The following is a 14,911-nucleotide window of genomic DNA, read 5'->3' on the forward strand; positions in this document are numbered from 1 at the left end:
TCTCTGTACCTACATGTCTCTCTGTGTAGAAAGTGTTCTTACTCATGTCTTTTTCCACTAGGTCAAAAAAAATCTCAGCCTTCAAGACTTATGTCATATAGCATCTATTTTATGAAACTCACATAATTATCATCTCCTGAATCACCCTGTTTCCTCAAGTCACTGAAGTAACTGAAATATATAATGGCTGGTCTTTTAGCATACTCCAAAAGGCTAAACAATTTTAACGTCTTTTTTGGTAAGGAAAAAGCAGCCACTTCATAAACACAGCAGGTGACTTGCCTGATCTCATCATCAGAAATTTTTAGAAACTTTTAAAGAAAATTAAGACCACAGAAAAATATCTTGGCAAGCAGCTGAGTAATCAATTTTGCATTTTCCAATTTCAGTAGTTATTTGAAGAAAAATTCTCAAAAAGACTTGTATTATATAATAAACTTTATAGGCCAAAAACAAAGAGAAACATCTGCCTGTGTTCCAAAGTTATTTACTGTTATAAAAATTTTTCATTTTGATTGTCATCCTTTTACTTGTCCTGGGGAGGCATTGAAATTAGGGGAATTATTGGACAAAGCCAGTCTCTTTGTTTCATTCCCAGGAGACAGACTTCCAATCTAATTGAGAAAAGGGGAAAAATTTTTTAAATGTGAAACTGAGAGCTGATCCAGCTCAGCCAATTTGGATATCCATAGGGGCTGCTGCTGTCACTTCAAAGTGTCCTCCCAACTACCAGTTCTGAGCAGCTACAATCTTCTAAAATGTAAGTTCCATGAGGGTAGAGATTTTTATTTGTTTTGTTCACTACTATTTCACATAGTAAGTGCTGGGTAAATGAAGAAATGTGTAATTCTAAACTACATGGGGTTGAAATACATTCAATATAAACTATAAAGCAAGTACAATAAATACATTTCTTCCTGGTTTAAAAAATTGTTGACTCTTTGAAAGTCACAAAGTTTGAAGTATCAAGAATTCGTGATCATAATCTTTAAATATTAATTACAAAAGGTTAACCACATACTAAAGTGGGGAGGAGGGACCCAGAAGCAAAATCTCTAACAAAATAATAAGTTTCTAAAAAGTTCTCTGTAGATTAAGAGAAAAGGATGGTATTCTAGCAACTAACTATACTTGCTTTTTAATGTATAGTATTTTAGATACATATTCATCATGGGAAAATTATAGCCCTTGAAAATAAAATAGTACAAAGATCTTATTACATGTCTTTGAGAATCAAGATTTATAAGGACAACTAGAAAAAGACATTTAAAAAATTTGATTCCAGGTTATATTAACACAGTAGCTTAATATACCCCAAATTAACAGCCCAGGTTCTGAAAGTTCTTTTGCCAAAGAAACTCTTACTTGAGTTTTTAAAAAATTGAGGTATAACTGACATACAACATTATATTAGTTTCAGGTGTACGAGATAACAATTCAGTAACTGTATACATTGGGAAATGATCACCACAATAAGACTAGTTAACGTCCACCAGCATAGGTAGTTAAAAAATTTTTTTTGTCTTGGGATGAGAACTTTCGGGATGTATTCTGTCAGCAACTTTCAAATGTGCAATAAAGTATTATTAACTATAGTAACCATGTTGCACATGACATCCTCATGACATTTATTTTATAACTGGAAGTTTGTTCTTACTTGGTTTTAAAACCAAACAACCTTTGAAGAAAACACTTTCAACAATAACCATAGTTTTCATGCAGTCTATAGACAATCTAATATATGTATTTCAATCCCAAAAAAAGAAATATCAGGTATTATTTTAAAGTTAAAAAACACCAACCTCTTTAATCTCATGTAGTTTTCACTGGCAGCAGGTCGGCATTCAGCTCTTTGGACCACTATTCCTTCCAGTGAAAGCTTATCTTGAATGGAAAGACAAAAATTAACAAATGTATTGAGAAATAACATTTATCATGTCCAAGACTATATTTTGACATACTAACCAAGGTAACAATGATTACAATCAAATATAGTTAATAATAAAAATCAAGGAAAGAAAAGGAATATTTTTAAGTTTACAGTAATATCATTGGTCAGAATAGAGAAAAACCTTATTCTTGGCTAGTAAAAAACTGGGCTCCTGTCAGGTTTATTTATTGGGCTGCTGCAGCCCCTTGCCAATAACAGCTTTTATACACTTAGCTCTTCCTAAAGAGAGTGGCTTAAAAGGGCATAAAAATCAAGTAAAAATTTGAAGGGTGTGGCAGCTATATCATCTTTGGCAGAGAAGTAAGTTCTGAAAACACAGCTAGCCTAAAGCACTAAATCAAAAATTCATACACACATGTATATGCATGCATGGGCACACACACATACATGTGCAAAAAAGAAAATTCTAGAATACACGGTGACTAGAACAGCTAGCTTAGAAAATACTATGAAACTAGGCAGGTCCTTGTCTGGGTTATACTGTGTACCAGTTCTGCCTGCCAGTTGCTCTGACTTCTATTTTCCAGCAAAATGATTAAAATGGATGTGTCTAAACTAGAGCTTTAACTGCTATGAATATCTGTCCAAACAGAAGGGCAATTTTTCCCACCATTAGTAAGAATTCTTATGGTGACCCTGACACAAAATTCAAGAGAAAACAAAAGTTAGCACCTACTGAGTGCCTACTAGGCACCAAGTCACTTTAAGACCTCATCTTATTTGATAATGCATGTATGACTGACCCACGATGGTACCTGCTTTACTGCAGTCTGGAAATGTACGACTATGGTTAGGAACAGTTATGGTTCAGTCGTATTTCCGGGAGAATTCACCCAGGTTTCTGGAAGAGATTCAGGAACTCCTCTGGCTCATCAGCAATGCATTTATGACCCATCTTTTCAGGGCAAATGACCTCATGCATTCCACAAACATTAACTAAATGCCTACGATGTGAAGGGAACCATCTAGGCATTGCAGAATTGAAGATGACTGAAATACAGTACTGTCTTCAAGAAGCATACAGTTCACTGGAGGAACAGATAAGTTGACCAAAACATAGAATGCAGATAGAACCATGCCCACATGATTTATGTTAGAAAATTTTTCTTATGGTGACCTTTCTCTATTTTGCCTCCAAAATCTAGGAACTCCTTATTATAGCCCCTAAGTACTAATACACATAGTAACTCGATAGTTCAATGTAACATATGCAACAAACCTCAAGTAGAGGCTGACAGATGACTGAAAAGAGCAATGATGAAAAGCACGTCTACCTTACACCAAAATATGCCAGGAAGGAAATAATAAGAAGGCCGCAATTATTTTATATTAAATTTAAGTTTAAATATCTAAAAGTAATTTCCTCTTATTAATGAGTTTAGTAAGATTAAATTTTGAATTTTCTTAAAGCAAAAACAAATATTATATTCAGCTCCACTGAAGCTGACAGTTGTATCTAGAAAAATTCTTGCCATAACAATAACAAGATCTGGGAAAGATTCCAATCTATAGTGTCTTAAATGCATGAGAAAAGTTCACTTTTTAAACATAAATTAATCCTTTTTAAAAAGCAAAATAGATCTGGAATACTGTCTCTGAAAATAATTTAGTTACATATCCAGGTGTTTACTAATGCTGAATACTAAAAAGCTACCTTTCAATACCACCTGTGAATGTTCCCCTCTTATTTATCTGTATCTACTCCTGGTGGACAGGATGAGTTTAATTTCTAGTTAAAGGTTTCTGCTGTCCACGTTCCACACATAATACCTGAAAGGGTTAAAAGCATCCAAAGCACCTGCCCATTTCAACTTGGCCACCACTCATCACTCTTCTTCAGTCAAGGTCACTCACATAAAGCAGTAAAATTCACTTCCCAAACCATGATTTCCTGTCCATCATATCCCCCTTTCAAATCTAAAATAGCCTTTTCAAATGCTTCTCAAATGAAAGGAAAAGTCTTCATCAGCAGCAATGAAAACTTCTACCAATTGGCTGCTCTTAAATAACCCCACATCTCTGTTAACTCTTTGCCCTTCCCGCTCTCTTCCTAAATAAGTTTTCTAAAAACCAATTTACTTATAATACAGCCCCCTAAGCAAGATTTAAAGGTGTCACACACTTTTTAAAGCCTCACAGGAACATGTTTTCATATTCTTTCCACTAAACCATGCTTCTATTCTTCTCCAAAACATTGCTTAAGATTTCAGGGAAAAGCTATTAAATATTGCATTTTAAGGCATTTGAAAGCACCCACTTGCACACCACTGCTGTTAATTACAGATCATATTCATTAATATAGGAATCCTGACTTAAAACTACTTAGTTGGTCCAGTTTGAAAGACTGTAAATACTTGAAATATAATCTTTTTATTGCTCATATATTTATCAAATATTTACTAAGTGCCTTTATGTAAAAGATAATGCAAAACACATCAGGAATAACAAAGATAAATGAAACTTGGCTCCTGCCCTCAAGGAGTAGAGTCTAGTGCAGCCATTCACAAGCGTGTGGCATATATGCCTGAAAAGTAGTGAGGAATCCCAAAGAACCTTTTATGTGGGTTTACTACTGATATTGATTATACTAGCAACTAAAACTGAAAAATGTTTCGAAAATCAGAGTGAAAAAGGCAAAAAGGCTTGGTATTATTATAAAAATAGTTTTGATTTCACAGGTCCCTTGAAAGGGTCTCCAGGACCCCTCTACCCAGTGGTTTCCAGATCACATTTTGGGAGCTTCTGGTCTAGTAGGATGATGAGATAGGTATATAAACCACTTTAACACACTAGAAGCACTTTTGATAGACCTCCACTTAACCCACTTCTAGATTACCAAGGCTCTCAGTTCCCCTCTTAACTATGGTGACAGATGCCCACAGCTCACTATACACTAGTGGGTAGTAGGTTAATCTCTACTACTCCCACACACTTCTGCTCAAACTACGCTGGAACTTGTTTATGCTAGTTTTACTGTTAGTAATTATGCAATTTGATTATATATTACATAATCTCGTTAATTAAGAGTATGGGGGAGGGAGATGTTTCTACAAAAACTAGGTTTAATGCTTTGTAAGATGTGATATTAAAGATAAGTTGCTAAAAATCTGTCAAATTAGGTACTGGAGAGACAACTAGAGATTAGAAGAGAAACATAAAAGTCTAGAAGGATTCTGCATTCATATTGTTTCACAATGTCTAAGTTTTTGCTCCTTTTTAAAGAAACCAAAACTGAAAATCTAAACTAAATTATGGGTTTACTTTTCACAGGAAAGAGAAATCAGATGCTCAATCAGCATCCTATACTGAAAGCAAAGGCCTTGTCCTACATGTACACTGGTGACTAAATGTACATTTGTGGGTCTTAAAATGTTTAAGGCAGTAGGAATATATACTATTATCATTTTTATGATTCCCTACCTTTTAATTTAACTACTGGAAGGACTACTGGTCCTTCCATAAAGGCTGTGGGATTCTACTGTACTATGTAGAATTTGCCATGGTTTATGAGGGTTATAATCTGCTGACAGAGACACGGAGTACTGGGATTAAAACACATACACACAAAGAGAATATGTCTAGCTGGTTTTAAGAAGAGCTTTGATAGAGAAAGCAATGTTTGTGCTGGACCTGGAAAAATGGGTAGGATTTAGAGTGGGAGGTGAAGCAGAAGGGCACCGAAGGTGGTGTGAACAGCATGAACAATGGCTTTTGTCTCTTCTCTGTTTCTCTGTCTGTCTGTCTCTCTCAGAATTTTAAACTAAGGGACCCATACCAGAGTCACTCCACCTCAGAAATCTCTGGAAGGACATGGTCACAACGGCATTCTGAAGAGAAGCCACATAGGCTCATCCTACTGAAAGCCCAGCCATGGCTTGGTTCCTATCTTTCCCTAGGCTTGGCCGCTTGTTCAACTCTTGTTTAGATTCTGGGAACTATTCCAGTATCTTTTTCTAAATTTTCTCACCTCCCCAGCTTTTTGGGCTAGATTGGTTTGCTTATTGGTTTCTGCTACTTGTAACCCAAAGAATCTTCATGAGTATGAACATACACCTTTGGTGATGGTATTTTATTGATCTATATCCTGCCACCTAGTTTCAGAAAACAATTGAGAGAAAGTTTTAAAGGGTAAGCTACATAAAGTGCATCCTATAACAAGAATGGAAGCGTTCTAGTTCTGATTCTGTCTCTGAACAGTGGTGTTACTTTGGAGAAGTTACTTTACATCTCTGGGCCTCAGCATCTATATGTATAATAAAGTCGCTGGGATCTCTGAGATCTCCTCCAATTCTCTTTCACTAAAATAAACAAAACAAAACTGGCCTTCCCCTCCAACTGAGGATGTTTTATTATTTCATTAGTATTTATTCTGTTTGCCCTAATACTTTCTAAAAGACCTAGACATAATTAAATTTTCTTTGAGTAGAAATTAGAGAAAAACTGTTTCTTGGAATGAGAAAATGTTGAGAAGCTGTCCAAGACTTGAAAATATACAAACTTCTGTTCTAAGCTGGACCTTCCAACATACTCTATGTTGAGGAACCCAAGAGAAACAACTGACTGGCATGTTTCACAAGTTAAGAGCCTCGCTAGTTTGAACAAGTTAAAGTGGAAGTAAGCAGGAAGGGTGTCTATTAGCATTGGCATGTAAGTAATGAGAAGTAATGTGTTAAGAAGATGTTGGGCATCAGGAAGTTACAGGAGTTCATTTCCACAAGACCACTCGATCCAGTTCAATGTGGAGGCCTTTAAGAGCACTTCCAACTCAAGTTAAAACACAGACAAGGTTAGAACCAAGATTTTGGACTGATCCTTGAGATCTGAAGCTACTTTCCTGATTCTTCCTTACATCACAACTGTGATGGAAAAGTACTAAAGAAATAATATGTAGAAAGGACTAATATTTGGAAAAGGACTAAAGAAATAATATTTCAACAGAGCAAGAGCATTTAAAAGATAAACCATTTTTAATATTCCTACCAGTCTCCACTGTTCTCATTTAAAATCTTTTCCTAGCAGTTTCTGCCTGTGGTTCACAGGGCAAGGCCTATTAATACATGCTACTTGGCATCTTAACAAACCAGTTGGGCAAAGCTGCAATCCCTATGTTATTAAGAAGGTGTTTCTTACTGTATTCAAATTTGTCAATTGATGTTCTGATCTCTATCTAATACTCAGGAATTTTAGGAATAAAAGATCATGCTCAGATTTCAGTAAACCTACAGAGTCAGCATTTGATTAATTACCTCAAAAGCAACAAAATGAGCAGCCACAGAAGTATTCCCCAAAATTATCTGTTTATGCAATATGTTTTCTTGTAATGATATTCAAATTACAAACGTGCCTAAATAGCTGGGAATTCTCAATTTTAAACCAAACACTGAAACCATAATTTGAGGACTAGACTTAGGATTAGAAAACATCTCGGCTTCCTCACTCCTACTACTGGTCTTCAACTTTTCCCCTATGGACTGGGAGAAAGAAGGTTTACATACATTCCTATACAAGGGATGCTGTAATGCTCATCAAAGAGTACCTGTGAATGACAAGACTGGTTGTCCGCGAGTAGAAGAGTGGTTACGTAAGGTACAAAATCGAAGATGGAGGACTTAAATGTACAAAGGAGTGTGGATTGTTCTATGAGTCTACAGAAGCCATAACAAACTTTTCGTCAAGGAAATAACTTAGAGAACGACATTTTAAAAACAAACATGTGTATCTTTTACCGTTTACAAGGCAAGTTCACAAGTTATCATTCCTCCTACACTTCACAGTAGTCTCCTTTTTGCTTGTTATATATAATTATATATATAATTTAATATATATAATTAATCAATATAAATCCTCAAATACAGATGTGGGCATAATGTTGTAATGCTGTATAAACAGACACAATCCCTAATCTAAAAGTTGCTTTCAAGAATAAGAGGTTGGCTCTTCCTCTCCACACCAGCTTTCTAGTTCCCAATTCCCTCTTCCTCTTTCTCCTCTTGCCCTTCTAGTCCTCTGACTCTGAGTCCCCAGAACCAGCCTCTGGCCCCATAGATGTACGGCCTCCCCACTGCAGGACCTCTGGTTTGCTGGTAGCTGTGTCTCAGAAAAAGCTGTCTTCGGCAAGGCAGAAGCAGTTCCCTGCTGGTATTCCCAGAGTCTGGTGGAACGCCTAACACATACCATGTGGCTGACAGGGTCTTGGTGCTCCCGCCAGGTGTCAGGCCTGAGCCTCTGAGGTGGGAGAGCCAAGTTCAGGACACTGGTCCACCACAGACCTCCCTGGTAGTATCAGTCGGTGAGAGCTCTCCCAGAGATCTCCATCTCAACGCTAAGACCCAGCTCCACTCAACGACCAGCAAGCTCCAGTGCTGGACACCCCATGCCAAACAACTAGCAAGACAGGAACACAACCCCACCCATTAGCAAGAGAGGCTGCCTAAAATCATAATAAGTTCACAGACACCCCAAAACACACCACCAAACGTAGACCTGCTCACCAGAAAGACAAGATCCAGCCTCATCCACCAGAACACAGTCACTAGTCCCCTCCACCAGGAAGCATACACAACCCACTGAACCAACCTTACCCACTGGGGGCAGACACCAAAAACAATGGGAACTATGAACCTGCAGCCTCTGAAAAGGAGACCTCAAACACAGTAAGTTAAGCAAAATGAGAAGACAGAGGAATACAAAGCAGATGAAGGAGCAAGGTAAAAACCCACCAGATCAAACAAATGAAGAGGAAATAGGCAGTCTACCTGAAAAAGAATTCAGAGTAATGACAGTAAAGATGATCCAAAATCTTGGAAATAGAATGGAGAAAATACAAGAAATGTTTAACAAGGACCTAGAAGAACGAAAGAGCAAGCAAACAATGATGAAATGAACAACACAATAAATGAAATTAAAAATTCTCTAGAAGGAATCAATAGCAGAATACCTGAGGGAGAAGAATGGTTAAGTGACCTGGAAGATAAAACAGTGGAAATAACTACTGCAGAGCAGAATAAAGAAAAAAGAATGAAAAGAATTGAGGACAGTCTCAGAGACCTCTGGGACAACATTAAACGCACCAACGTTCGAATTATAGGGGTCCCAGAAGAACAAGAGAAACAGAATGGGACTGAGAAAATATTTGAAGAGATTATAGTTGAAAACTTCCCTAATATGGGAAAGGAAATAGTCAATTAAGTCCAGGAAGCACAGAGAGTCCCATACAGGATAAACCCAAGGAGAAACACACCAAGACACATATTAATCAAACTATCAAAAATTAAATACAAAGAAAAAATATTAAAAGCAGCAAGGGAAAAGCAACAAATAACATACAAAGGAATCCCCATAAGGTTAACAGCTGATCTTTCAGCAGAAACTCTGCAAGCCAGAAGGGAGTGGCAGGACATATTTAAAGGGATGAAAGGGAAAAACCTACAACCAAGATTACTCTAGCCAGCAGGGATCTCATTCAGATTCGGCAGAGAAATTAAAACCTTTATAGACAAGCAAAAGCTAAGAGAATTCAGCACCACCAAACCAGCTTTACAACAAATGCTAAAGAACTACTCTAGGCAGGAAACACAAGAGAAGGAAAAGACCTACAATAACAAACCCAAAACAATTAAGAAAATGGTAATAGGAACATATATATTGATAATTACCTTAAATGTAAATGGAATAAATGCTCCAACCAAAAGACATAGACTGGCTGAATGGATACAAAAACAAGACCCATATGTATGCTGTCTACAAGAGACCAACTTCAGATCTAGGGACACATACAGACTGAAAATGAGGGGATGGAAAAAGATATTCCATGCAATGGAAATCAAAAGAAAGCTGGAGTAGCAATTCTCATATCAGACAAAATAGACTTTAAAATAAAGACTATTACAAGAGACAAAGAAGGACACTACATAATGATCAAGGGATCAATCCAAGAAGAAGATATAACAATTGTAAATATTTATGCACCCAACATAGGAGCACCTCAATACATAAGGCAAATGCCAATAGCCATAAAAGGGGAAATCGACAGTAAAACAATCATAGTAGGGGACTTTAACACCCCACTTTCACCAACGGACAGATCATCCAAAATGAAAATAAGGAAACACAAGCTTTAAATGACACATTAAACAAGATGGACTTAATTTATATTTATAGGACATTCCATCCAAAAACAGAATACACTTTCTTCTCAAGTGCTCATGGAACATTCTCCAGGATAGATCATATCTTGGGTCACAAATCAAGCCTTGGTAAATTTAACAAAATTGAAATCGTATCAAGTATCTTTTCCAACCACAACACTATGAGACTGGATATCAATTACAGGAAAAAGAAATACAAACACATGGAGGCTAAACAATATGCTACTAAATAACCAAGAGATCACTGAAGAAATAAAAGAGGAAATCAAAAGATACCTAGAAACAAATGACAATGAAAACACGATGACCCAAAACCTATGGGACAAAGCAAAAGCAGTTCTAGGAGGGAAGTTTATAGCAATACAATCCTACCTCAAGAAACAAGAAAAATCTCAAATAAACAACCTAACCTTACACCTAAAGCAATTAGAGAAAGAATAACAAAAAACCCCCGAAAGTTAGCAGAAGGAAAGAAATCATAAAGATCAGATCAGAAATAAATGAAAAAGAAATGAAGGAAACAAAGCTACAGTAATGAAGACAGTATGGTACTGGCACAAAAAACAGAAATATAAATCAATGGAACAGGACAGAAAACCCAGAGATAAACCCACACACCTATGGTCACCTTATCTTTGATAAAGGATGCAAGAATATAGAATGGAGAGAAGACAGCCTCTTCAATAAGTGGTGCTGGGAAAACTGGACAGCTACATGTAAAAGAATGAAATTAGAACACTCCTTAATACCCTACACAAAAATAAACTCAAAATGGATTAAAGACCTAAATGTAAGGGCCAGACACTATAAAACTCTTAGAGGAAAACATAGGCAGAGCACTCCATGACATAAATCACAGCAAGATCCTTTTTGACCCACCTCCTAGAGAAATGGAAATAAAAACAAAAATAAATAAATGGGACCTAATGAAACTTAAAAGCTTTTGCACAGCAAAGGAAACCAGAAACAAGACGAAAAGACAACCCTCAGAATGGGAGAAAATATTTGCAAACGAAGCAACTGGCAAAGGATTAATCTCCAAAATATACAAGCAGCTCATGCAGCTCAGTATCAAAAAAACAAACAACCCAATGCAAAAATGGGCAGAAGACCTAAATAGACATTTCTCTAAAGAAGATATACAGATTGCCAACAAACACATGAAAGGATGCTCAACATCACTAATCATTAGAGAAATGCAAATCAAAACTACAATGAGGGATCACCTCACACCAGTCAGAATGCCCATCATCAAAAAATCTACAAAAAATAAATAATGGAGAGGGTGTGGAGTAAAGGGAACCCTCTTGCACTGTTGGTGGGAATGGAAATTGATACAGCCACTATGGAGAACAGTATGGAGGTTCCTTAAAAAACTAAAATAGAACTACCATACAACCCAGCAATCCCACTACTGGGCATATACCCTGAGAAAACCATAATTCAGAAAGAGTCATGTACCATAGTGTTCACTGCAGCACTATTTACAATAACCAGGACATGGAAGCAACCTACGTGTCCATCGACAGATGAATGGATAAAGAAGATGTGGCACATATATACAATGGAATATTACTCAGCCATAAAAAGAAATGAAATTGAGTTATCTGTAGTGAGGTGGATGGACCCAGAATCTTTCATACAGAGTGAAGGAAGTCAGAAAGAGAAAAACAAATACTGTATGCTAACACATATATATGGAATCTAACCTAGGGGCAGAACAGGAATAAAGACGCAGACGTAGAGAATGGACTTGAGGACACAGAGAGCGGGAAGGGTAAGCTGGGACGAAGTGAGAGAGTGTCATGGACATAAATACACTACCAAACGTAAAATACATAGCTAGTGGGAAGCAGCCGCATAGCACAGGGAGATCAGCTCGGTGCTCTGTGACCACCTAGAGGGGTGGGATAGGGAGGGTGGGAGGGAGATGCAAGAAGGAGGGGATATGGGGATATATGGATAGCTGACTCACTTTGTTATACAGCAAAACTTGCATACCATTGTAAAGCAATTATACTCCAATAAGGTTGTTAACAAAAAATAGACAAATGGATAAAGAAAAAAAAAAAAGAGGTTGAATAAAACCCAGAAATAAAATATAGTTTTATTTAAAAAAATGAAGTAATGCTGTGTTGTAATAATAAATGAAAAGGAAAATCATAGTACTGTGATAGTTTGTCTTAGTTAGACCTTCATCAAAGGGTGTGATGCAGCTTTGGCTGTTGCATTTGAAATCAGAGAGAATTCAAAAACAATAGCAAACGTGATTAAATGGATAGAAAAACAAATCCTTCTAGGAAAGATTAAGTCTCCCAGAGAAAAGACTTTTGCTATAGTGCTACATTACACTTAAATAGTGCCAAACACTGTGCTAGATGTGATGAGGGGTACAAAGGAAAAAAAAATACAGACCCCCTGCACTTAGAAAGCCTGTAATATAGTTGAGGGATACAATATTAATATAGACAATCCTATGACACATTTTTAAATCAACTGAACATGATTCAAGTTTCATTACTTTCATCCTCAATAACTCCTGTCCTCTTCACCATGTTTAGGAATAGTAGTAATACCACATACTAGTTTAGTTCTTTACAATTTTCAAGATACTTTAATAGTAAGTGATCCTCATAACTACAGAGTAGAAATTATGCCCTCATCATTAAGAACTCCTTTGAGACAAGTTCACTTTCCTGAGCTCATCAATTTCCTGAATATGGTAGGTCTTCAACTCTGCTTGATCCTAAGAATCACCTGGGAAGCTTTTTGAAAACTACTGGGCCCACTGTCTGAGATTCTACCTTAATTGCACTGTGTGGGCAAGAGGTGTTTTTACAACCTCGCTAGATAATTCTAATATGCAGCTGCCAGGGTTGAGAACTACTGCCCTGATATTTCTCTCCTCCTCTCCCCCACATCTCTTCCTCTTCCTGTATCTCTGTTAATTTTATTTTCTGGTGGTATGGGGATAACAGCTTACAGAACTGCTCAAATACTTCATCAAATCTAAGATACCATCAATTGTAATAGTCAACATCATTTTATGTGCCACCAAGAAAGACAAAACACTACCATGAAAATTTTACAAGCCAATGATTTTAAGACATACCCTTATTTCAGAAATGTTAAATGTGAAAAAGTGTGCAATATGATAGACTTCTCCATCCCTGATTTGCAATCACTCTACTCTGTGTAAGAAACTCCATTTCCTCCTATGAACCATCATATCCTGTCCTGCTTGTTCAGGACCCCCTCTCTCCTCCACACCATGTCATCACTGAAGACACAAGAGAAACTAAAAACAAGATGATAACAGGAGGGACACTGGTAGGGTACAGCATCAGCAGCAGAGACTCTTTGGGTTACTGATTTCATAACAATATTAACTTTACAACTTTTCAAAGTCATGTCCCTCATTTTGAGATTGCAGACAATGGTTATTAACTTAAAACATCTCCTTCTGAAAGAGGAGGCAAAATTGCGTTTTGCCAAATAGCACTATAAAAATGAGTTCTACGCAATATAATTTCAGTGTTCATTTGATTGCTCATAGAAGTGCCTTGCTCATCTAGTTACAATAAAATTTTCCAGTGAATAATAATGCATAGTCTGCACTTAAAAAAAAAAAAAAAAGCAAACTCATTTTTAAAAGCTTAAATGACTTCTGCCTACAGAATTATAAAATACAGGTTTCCCTGAAATACTCATCTCCCAAAGTACATTTAAAATATGAATTAATATGATTTGTAAATTGTTTTCAAGATTACCTGTGTAATGAAAGCAAAGAAACGTGGAATGGAGTTTTGTCAGAACTTCTCATTTAGTCTGTCATTTTTATTTGTGCTCCTTTTGATACAAAGTGTTTTCATCTTTTCTACACTCCTCAAGTGAGGTTTAAAAATCTGCTGATGCAGCAAAGTTTCCTGGGCTTCTGTGAAGACTCAGTTCAACACCGCAAAACATTTACAAGCTTATTCATCTGACTGGAATTACACATCCACATCACCTTCCTGCCAAAAGCTATACTGAATGTGTCCTAGGAGGACTTCAGCACTCTGCACAGGTGGTGAGACACTGTGGTCAGTCAGCTCCATAAGGTAGTGAGGTAGTACTTGCGGGGATGCAAGCCCAGGACAAGACAACATCTAATTTTGCAGAAAAATGTTATATTTCAAAATGAAACTAAAGTTTTGATGTTCAAATAGAATTAGATTAACACAGAAAAATCCTTGAGTCTTAAAATATGTTAATACATTACACTGTGTAATTTATTTATATTTTTTAACACCAAAAAAGAGGCTAAAGTAACATGATTACAGCTGAATATCAAAGCGAATATTTCTCACATTCAATGCTATTAACGGGAGGCTATGAAGAACAAGAAAGCCACACATTAAAAAAGAGAAACTCAGCTTGTGAAAGGTATAGGAAGATCAAGGCAAAAAGGAATCAGAGGACATGAAAGTCAGATGGCCAAAGGTTAGCCAGATTTTGGAAAATGAACAGATAAAGATATCACTGCAGAATCAAGTAGATGGGTATCAAATTCAAGTGAAGAAGAAAGATCCAGATCAATAAGCCTTAAAAAATCTGCAAAAGACCAGGGCAGAGACATAGTGCCAGGTTTAAGTGAAAATTGACAGCTACTGCTCTTTCTGTAGTTGGTTTTACTTTCTTCCTAAGGTAATAGGAAATAATCTTTTTTTTTTTTTTTTTTAAGTTTATTTATTTATTTATTTTTGGCTGTGTTGGGTCTTTGTTGCTGTGCGCAGGCTTTCTCTAGTTGCGGCGAGTGGGGGCTACTCTTTGT

At 36.6% G+C, this 14,911-nt stretch overlaps 1 protein-coding gene across 1 annotated transcript in view; it reads right to left on the minus strand.

Annotated features, from left to right (window-relative positions):
- The window catches only part of GTF2F2 (general transcription factor IIF subunit 2), a 154,931-nt gene that overhangs the window by 64,630 nt on the left and 75,390 nt on the right, over positions 1 to 14,911 (minus strand). The window contains exon 5 of the mRNA XM_036831843.1: positions 1,803 to 1,884. Coding sequence (XP_036687738.1) covers positions 1,803 to 1,884 — 82 coding nt within the window. The remainder of the gene's footprint in view (positions 1 to 1,802; positions 1,885 to 14,911) is intronic.

Source organism: Balaenoptera musculus, chromosome 18, assembly GCF_009873245.2.
Source record: "Balaenoptera musculus isolate JJ_BM4_2016_0621 chromosome 18, mBalMus1.pri.v3, whole genome shotgun sequence".
NCBI classification, from domain to species: Eukaryota; Metazoa; Chordata; class Mammalia; order Artiodactyla; family Balaenopteridae; genus Balaenoptera; species Balaenoptera musculus.